We start from the raw sequence: 9,079 nt of genomic DNA, 5'->3' as shown, positions 1-9,079 counted from the left end.
GGGTCGTGGTGCATCACAGACGCTCCTCTTACCGGCAAGTGTTTAATACTTCCCGAGGTCGCTTTCCAGCGATCAGTTTCATAGGAAAACAGGCAACGAAAATAAAATTAAACGGGCGGACGCGCACATGAAACAAACCCGAAGAAAAACACCACCGCACTACAGGCGCTGCGATCGGGGGGAAATCCATGGCCTCCTGTTGCCAGTCGCCCGGCGAGGACAGCGGACTGCCCGGCGGCCCAAGAAGCGAGAGCGAGAAAAGCAGACCTTCTGGGGCCCCTCTCCTTGCATGGCTCCATTGAGCCTTTCACCAAACTGCCCTCCCAGAGAAAGGGGCCAGAAAACCGCCTGTGCAGACGTGCCTCGGCGGGCTGGGGCGGAGTGGGGCTGGGAAGAAAGGCAGGCTTCCGAGAGCTCCGCTGTCCCGGGAAGCAGGAAGGAGGAGAAAGTCTCTCCTTTCAGCCCCCGGCAAGGAGGAAGATGACTAGTCCCGCAGACTAGGTCCAGCTTCCCGGACGGGAACCTTTAGCACGGGCAACGGAAGGACAGCCCCATCGTGCCGTCCCCTCCCCGCCCCCTCTCTCGGCCGGGTCCCCGCCAGAGGGAGAGCGCCGCCCCGGCGAGCCGAGCCGCGAGCGCGACCGTCCCACCGTCCTCCGCCTCTGTCTGAGCCGGGGCCGCTGCGGACCCGCGAAGGGCGGAGTGGGCGAGACCATTGGAAACGTTGGGAAGGGGGGTGGGGGGAGAGGCAGGAACGCGAGGGGCGGAGCCTACTAACCTATTCCAGATTTTCCTGGCCTCTTTAAAGCCCTGCTTTGGGAGAAACCCCGTTATCAAAGAGGAGAAAAGAGATTTCTGGTTTTTTTGAAAGGGGAGGAGCGTGTGTAGGAGGGCGGGGTGGGAGGAGTCGCGGCTTGCCCTCCGGGATCAGACGGGAGCGCCCGTCGCTCGGGTCGGGCGGGCGAGTCGCTGCTGCCACTCTGAGGGTCGGCTTCCTCTCCCCCTCCCGCGTGGGGCGGGGTGGTGCGTTCCGAGTTCCCAGGAGTTCGAGGCGGGCGGGTGCTTGGGGGGGGGGAGGGGAGTGGCGGCGGCAGCGGGCGGCTCCCGCCTCAGCCTCAGCAGTGGCGTCGGCGACGGCGGAGTCGAAGCAGCCGCGAGCGCTCCGCCGAGTATCAGCCGGCGGCGACGGCTCAAGAACTGGGAGTTAGGGACACGCGCACCGGACCCTCCGCCTCCGCCGCCGCCGCGCCGCGGCCGCCGCCCAGAGCCTGAGGCGCCGGGGCCTGGGGAGCCGGCGGGGGGCGGGCGGGCGAGCGAGCGGGCCGGGGGGAGGGTGGGGGATGGCGCGGACCCCGGGGCCGGCTCCGCTGTGTCCCGGAGGCGGCAAAGCACAACTTTCCTCCACTTCTCCCCCCGGGGCCGGGCTCCTGCTGCCGCCCCCGACGCCGCCGCCGCTGCTGCTGCTGCTGCTCTTCCCGCTGCTGCTCTTCTCCCGGCTCTGTGGTAGGTGAACCTCCGCGGCCGGCGCGGGCTGAGGGAGGCGCGACCGAGGGGTCCCGGCGCCGCGGCCGGGCCGGCGCGGGCCGCTTTCTCGGGCGGGAGGCGGTTGTGTTTCGGCGGTTGGCTGCGCGAGCGCGTGCAGCGGACTTTGGCTGGAAACTTTTCGCCGCGCCCGAGGCGAGGCCCGGGAAGGGCCGGGGCTGGCGAGTGCGGCGCCGGCCGCCCGCTCCCCTCCCCCGCGGCCGCGCCGCGGGCCACGCTGCGGGCCGGGGTTCGGCAGCGGTGCTGTGCGCCCGGCTCCTGCGTGTTTGCCCCGGGGACCGTTACTTCCTCGCTCGTTCGCGAAGCAAGCCGAGAGCGCGGACTTCTGTGCTGTGGCTAAGGTGACGGGATGCACGTTGGCCGCCGCCTGTTTTCCGGGGTGAAACTTGAGCTGTGAGCCTTAGATACCTTTAGGGGCCAGAGCTCGAAGGAATGAAGCCTTCGGGTTCCCAGCCCTCATCGCCTGCCACCCTGGAGAAGGCACCATATTAGCCCACCCTGCAAGCATCCCCTACAGTTTCTTTTCTGTCCTCCGGCCCCTTTCTGCCCTGGCTGACTCTGGATCGCTTTGCATTGAGCCCGTCGCTGCCTTCCAGTTTGTAGGACGTTTGTCACACTGTCCATATGTATTTTAGCAAACCCTATTTATCCTCAGGACTTCGATTTATATGTAAAATACCTGATTGTATTGACCGTGTCCCAGCCGTTCCGATCAAAACAAGCCCCACGCCTCTTCCCTGTCTTTCTTCCCACAGGTTATGTTGTAGTTTTGTCACATTTGGGAGGTGGTCTCTTTGTAAGTTCACTTCCTAGGTGTCAACGAGACTAGAAGCCTATTTGTTAAGAATAGCGGTTTAAAAAAGAAAGAAAGAAAGGAAAAGGAAAAAAAGAAAAAAAGATCTCCGTTTCTTTCAAGAGAGGTGAACTTAAGTGATCCTTAGTGGAAGGCGGCAATTTGGGAAAATAAGGCCACCGGTCTTTGGGGACTAGCTCTGTCTTTTGGTAATACCGGAACTCTGCAGGACGTTATTCATTCGATGACTCTTACTAGGTGAGGAAAGTGGAGAAGCAAAACTTAGGCTTGCTGAACGCGTGTTTTACCTGAGACATTTTTACTGGCACATAAGTCTGCTGCTGGATCTCAGTGTTTAATAAAATCTTAAATGAAACCAGAAGTTTTACCAGTGTTTACTACAAGGAGAGATGTGCGCGGATGTCTTGGATGGTGTGGTTTAGAAGAAAGAGAATCCTGTATCTCTGTACCATGTAGGTGTGTCAGGGTAGCTGGTTATGAGGGAGGCAAAATTTTCAAGAGATTGAGTGCCCCTTATAGGCTGAGAATTTCTACTGCCAAATCACGGTCACGTTTCAAGCACAGTAATGACAGGTTCTGATTTACAGGGTATAGTATGATAAATGGCATGTTACCTAATCTACATTGTTTCTGTAATCCCACTCCCCAGATGTTTGGTTCCACTGCACAGTTCTTAATGCTGTTACCAGTTAAAATTGATGCGAGATTCTAGATTGAATTTGTGTACTGTTCTTTTCCATTAAGGAAGGTTGTGGATTACATTTGGGTGGGAGGAAAGTGGGAGCGGATGTTAACAGTTTACTATTCTGACTTAGATTGTGTTAAGGACTGAGAGAATATTTGTACCTCCAGTAAAGTTTTATCTAGCTAGGCAAAGACCCGCAGAAGACTGAAGCGAGGTGATATGTACAGGTAATACAAGGAAATTGAATTTGGGTAGTAATTTCATAGTGATTGTGCAAGTGAAGTGTTGATTACTTTTTGAAGGAACACATTGGTTTTCACTTGCAAGAAGAAAAGAGTTAAAAAAAAATCTCTTTAATAATATGCTGTTGGAGGGACTTGATATTTCAGAGTCCTAAAAATTCCAGTAGTATAGGCAAATGGACTGTGATTTAGAGAGGTGCAAATTAAAGTTTTGAGAGTCAACTCTGCATGTAGTTGTAGAGACACACTAGTTTTGTGTTACTGTGCACTGCTCTTTTAAAGAGCTTCCTTTTTTTGGCTTATAGTGTTATAACACCCTAATTTGTGAACCCTTATGACAGGTTTTTTCCATCAACCTTTATTTTAGAATTCAGTCTTTGAATAGGGCACAGTTGTCCTGATTTATGGATACTTAGTAAATATGGAAAAGGAATTTTCTTCTTGTAACCTGTTCATTGATCTAACATTTATAGTATTACTTGCAAGGTGTGGCATGTACTGATGTTTTAGAGTTTCTTTCTTTATTTAAAAATTTTATTCAAGTATAGTATAGATTTACAGTATAGTATAGTTGTGGGAGTTAGTATTAGAGTTGAGAAGATTTTTAGGCTTTGAAGAGATGACTGTATGATGATTTGTTAATCAGAATGCTTTACTTATTTTACCGCATACAGATTATTTTTTTCTTTTTGTTGCTATTTTTGATATTCTGCTTATGTTTATCATGGCCTTAACTATACTAAACTTCTGCAATATCATCTATTAGCACAAGATAATTTTTATGTCATGTTAATTTTACCGCTCTTAAAAAAATCCTCACAGTCAAACTGGTAGACTTGATATTCTGAAAGCTATAAAAAATTAATCAGATTTGCTGTTTTGAGGGTGTAAATTATCTGTCTTATTTGAAGAACTGAAATTTTAAAATGAGAATTTTATAGGTTAACAAACAGTCAGGGTTGGTTGGAACCTTTTTTTTCTTTAAAGCCTAAGAAATTCGTAGGTGTGAAGGTCGAGGACTAGATTTTCGACACTATCTGACTTGATAAACCTGATTTATTTAATAATGAAAGTCCATATTTCTTTATGATGGCAATAATCAGTTTATAGGTGATCAGATTTATCCTACTTTCCCTCCCAACATTTTTCTTGAGGATATGGAATTGATGAAAGAGAAGGTAGACTATTTGACCTAAGTTTCAACTTTTTCCATTTTCAACAGAGTTTTATCTTAAATAGGTATTTAGAAGATGATAGAAGAAAAGATCTAATATGACAATGAATATTTAACAGCACTTTCAGTGTGTCCTGTATTCATGGCACTTGATGGGCACTTGAGAACATAAAACATGAATAAGGCAGAGTCCTGGCTTCAAGGAGCTTACAGCAGTATGATAGACATAAAATAAATAGATGGCTATAGGACAATAGATGGACATAAACACCAAGCTTGGTGTTTATGATAGAGAGCTGCATGAGGTATACTGTGGGTTACCCAGATGAGGGATACCTAACCCATTAGGTAGAGATATCAGTGTAAACTGAGAAAAAAAAAATTACTTTAAATAAAATCAGTTGTCAGATTTTCTTGTTGAGATTAGACTTTGTGGTAGGTGGTATAAGTTTGCTCTCTCTCTCCAGTTTATGATTTAGATACTAAATAGGCAGTTTGATTCTGAAAAAAGACTGCAACTTATTAGCTGTGTGAATTGTTGGCAAGTTATTTAACCTCAGTAAACTTAAGATTTCTCATCTTTTCAAAAAAGGTAATATCAATTTGCCTGTAGAGTTCTCGTGAGGATTAAATGAAAGAATAAAACACTTAGCAGAATACATGGAATATACATTCAAATTTTAGCATTTATTTTATTGCACATTATAAGCAAACCAACTGATATTTGTCATTCTTAAATCCTACCCCGATGACTTGAATAATGGAGTTTTCAAGTTGATTGACTTGCTGTATTTGTATTGGGTTGGCCAAAAAGTTCGTTTGGGAAATCCAAACGAACTTTTTGGCCAACCCAATACCTTGCATTTTATTTTGAGCAGTCAGTGCTCTTTAAATATTTGCTAAATTCACCTTGGATAAATATACAGATGACCAGTTTTCAGAATGTTCAGATGTGGTGAAATTAACTCAACTGTGTAATTGTATGGAATCTAGTTGAATCGTTCCTTAATGATGTAGAATAGAATGCATTTTAGGACTTGGCAGTTCTATATGATCCCTTAGAATGTTAGTGGTTATATTTGAAAAAACGTGGAGTTGAAGAGGGAGTCATGATTTCACTTCTACTTTATCAAGTTACTCATAGTATGAGGTTGGAGCCTGTAATACATATTGCCTGTATGAGTATTTCTGCATCCAAAATAGATATAATTGGAAAGTGAACCAAATTTAAAATGAAGCAAGAAAGACCAAATTTTCCTTTTTTCATTTAGCTACAGCATCAGAAATAAGAATTGGAAAAAGCTGGGCAATTATATGTTTGTGGGTGTATGTGTATTTACTGTTTTACCTTGTTTATACCACCTATACATATATATATTTTTAGTGATTCAGCAACTCTTATGTACATTTTGCATCTGTATAATTAAGGAATAAAACTTATGGCTTATTGCCTATGATTTGAAAATTATTGAAGAGAAGCTGGCTGTGATACCCTTATTAAAAAGGAGTATTTTGACATTCTGTAATTTACCCCTTAAAAAATTAGTGAGTTAATAATATATTGTATAGTGTATTCTGTAATCTGTTAAAGTACTCATAAAATTGACAATATGGACTGTATAGTTTGTGAAGGGTGTGGCATTTGATTAATAATGGCTATTAATATGTAAATATAGGATAAAATCAAATAGCCTTCAAGTAAGTAATGGAATTATTTTGTGTGCCAGGAGCTCAGATCCAAAAATCTAAGCACCATTAATGTCATACTTTTGATTACCTTTTATATTTTTATCTAAAATTATCTTGAACCCACATTCTTTCCTAAATTTCATTAAACTTATGCTTTTTCTGTGTTAGGCTCTGACATAGTTTGATTGTTTATGTAAATAAAATTTGTTATGAACCTTTATCAAGGGTGAACTTTAGATTTTTTCCTAAATGACTCACTTATTACAGCATAGGTCATTAATTTAAAATTTTAATGAGGGCTACCTCCTATAAGTCTAGATATAGCTATATTGCAGATACTGTACTTGCTTCAGAAAGGATATTGTATTGCCTACTTCTATTGTGAATTTTACGTGTTCTCTTTAATATAACATCCAGGGAGATTATTTTTCTTGCAATCCTATTAATTGCGCAACATTCATTCTGCTAATTATGATCAGTAAGAAAAAAGTACCTTGTAGCGATGTGAGTAAATATGCATAAACTGGAATTTGAGGCATATGTAAAAACATACCAGCTCATAACTGGCTTAAATGACTAAGAGTTGGCAATATGCTTTTCAACATTTCTGATGATTATTTTGTAGTTGTGAGATAGTAGATTATACACGTGATTCTATACATAGGGGAGGTTATAATAGTGTTTTTTAACTTTATTTGGTTTCTTTTAACTTTAATAGTTAAAAAAAGGGCAGGGGAAGGATTTCCCTGGTGGTCCTGTGGTTAAGCCCCGCGATCTCAAGGCAGGGGCCACAGGTTCAATCCCTGGTGGGGGAACTAAGATCCTGCATGCTGCACAGTGTGGCCAATCAAACTTGCTCTTTTAGGTAGATTGGCTGTTGTACCAGTAGAGGCCTTTACTTTAAGCTCTCAGGTTTCTTCAGAAGAAATAAAACTTTTTAAAAGGGGGGGTATTATAAATCACTATTCTCAGCTAGCCAAGGTCAGCAAAAGTAGCATATGTGGATAGGTTCAAATCCTAGTTACTAGGAAATCTTTTTCAAAACCACATTCCAGGCCCCACTATGGACTTACTGGATCAACATTTTTTTCAAGAGGTGTGGGGAGTGGAGCCTGGTGCTTGGGGCATTTGTATTTTGAGAGACATCTTCAGATGATTATTTCTTCCCTTGATGAGTACTATTTATCATAGTGTTTTTATATATGATTTGACCAGATGTGGTTGTTATTTTGTTCACTGTTGTACCTTCATGGGCTAGGCATGTAATGGGGACTCAAATTTCTTTATTTCAAGAGCTTAACAGAAGAATAAAATTTAGTCTAAACCGGCACTGTCCAATAAAAATAATGTGAACTATATATGTAATTTTAAATTATCCTGATGCCACATTAAAAAGTAATAAAAGAAACAGGTGAAATTAATCTTAATATATTTAATTTAACACAATATAACCAAAATGTTATCATTTCAGCATGCAGTTGATATTCAAAAATTGAGGTATTTTACATTTTTTTCTTTTGTAGTAAGTCTTTGAAATCTGATGTGTATTTCACACTTACAGATTGTTATTTGAATAAGCCATATTTTATGTGCTCAGTAGTCAGATTTGACTGGTAGCTACCATATTGGACAGTGCAGGTATAAACTATTTGTGGTCTCCAAAGTAGGTTATGCCCTTCTCTAGTTCTTATAAGGTCGAAAATAATATTATTCTTCCTTCCTACCTGGTCAAATTCTGAAGTACCCGGTTTAAAATTAATTTTCTCTGCGAAGCCTTCCCTTACCACTTCTTTCTTAAAGGGAGCTTTTCCTCTTTCTGTAGTAGTTACTCTTTTTTATACATTATCTAGCAACTCAGTTGTAAGTTGTTTTGTGGCATGTGCTCTTTGGAGTAAAAACCTTGCCTCAGGCTTCACTGTATGTTATCGTAGCACGTATCACAGAATAAAAACTCATACAACAGACACAGGTTATTTTTTAAATTATATAGATTTTAACATGTCAGGGAGAAAGAAATTTTTCTCTCCCCTTCTGGGTTCTTCTGGCTGGTCTAAGAGTTATGTTGACATGAGACAGGAGAAAATCAAAAGCTTAAACTTGTATACGTGGAAAAGACCCAGGAAAACTGCCGAACTCTTCACCTTAAATACCAACTTCCGCTAAAGACAGAAGAGGGTACTCGGTGTAGTGATTTAGGACTTCAGAGGGGAGAAAGGCAATTCACAGGAACATGGAAAAGTAGATGTTTGGTAAACAAATGTTTGCAGGGCCTTGTAGAGACTGTGGGACACACATTGGAGTCTGATCTTTAGGCCCTGCTGAGTTTCCCCACCACACTTAGCCTATGCTTTTTTCAGATATTTCTGGTGATAGCTCAATTCCGGGAATAGCCCCACTATCTAAATTTTTTTAAGCAGTTGGGGAATGGTCAAAGTTTCTTCCTGTGTCTTTTGGGCCTTGATTGTTTTCAGCTCAGAATAATCGTGTGCCAAAGAGACATTATGAGGTGGCAAGTTTGCTCCCAAACATTTGCTTTTTTCCTCTGTTAATAACTGTTTAAGGAATTGACCGAATTTGCTATACAACAAAATGGTATCAAGAGAATACTTGGTTTATGATTTCATCTTCCATGTTGAAATAAAATAATAAAACAATAATAGCTATAATAAATAACTGTGAAAACTTTTCTGAATTTGACTTCATTTCCTATCTGATCCTAGCTACCTTTCAAATCCTTAGTCCCTCGAGCAAATTCTGTTCATTTTTTTCATGCTTTTAAGTTTAGAGCAGTGTTTGCCAAAGTGTTAAATAGAACACTAGTCTCAGAAGATAATGTTTTTGGAATAAAGTACCATGGTTGAATACGTTTGGGAATGGGAAAAACTAACCATGTAACCCCCTCCTTCATGGAAAATCACTGTGTGTATTAGTTC

At 42.6% G+C, this 9,079-nt stretch overlaps 1 protein-coding gene across 2 annotated transcripts in view; it reads left to right on the top strand.

Moving 5' to 3' along the window:
- The first annotated feature begins 1,093 nt into the window (after positions 1–1,093).
- Positions 1,094–9,079, top strand: part of NECTIN3 (nectin cell adhesion molecule 3) — a 120,799-nt gene continuing 112,813 nt past the window's right edge. For both annotated transcript variants that reach the window (XM_057697616.1, XM_057697615.1), the window contains exon 1: positions 1,094–1,503. In XM_057697616.1, coding sequence (XP_057553599.1) covers positions 1,341–1,503 — 163 coding nt within the window. In that variant the 5' untranslated portion in view covers positions 1,094–1,340. The remainder of the gene's footprint in view (positions 1,504–9,079) is intronic.

This window comes from Hippopotamus amphibius, chromosome 10 (genome assembly GCF_030028045.1).
Source record: "Hippopotamus amphibius kiboko isolate mHipAmp2 chromosome 10, mHipAmp2.hap2, whole genome shotgun sequence".
NCBI classification, from domain to species: Eukaryota; Metazoa; Chordata; class Mammalia; order Artiodactyla; family Hippopotamidae; genus Hippopotamus; species Hippopotamus amphibius.
Note: the sequence above shows the minus strand (reverse complement) of the source record. Positions and strands in the feature narration are given on the sequence as shown.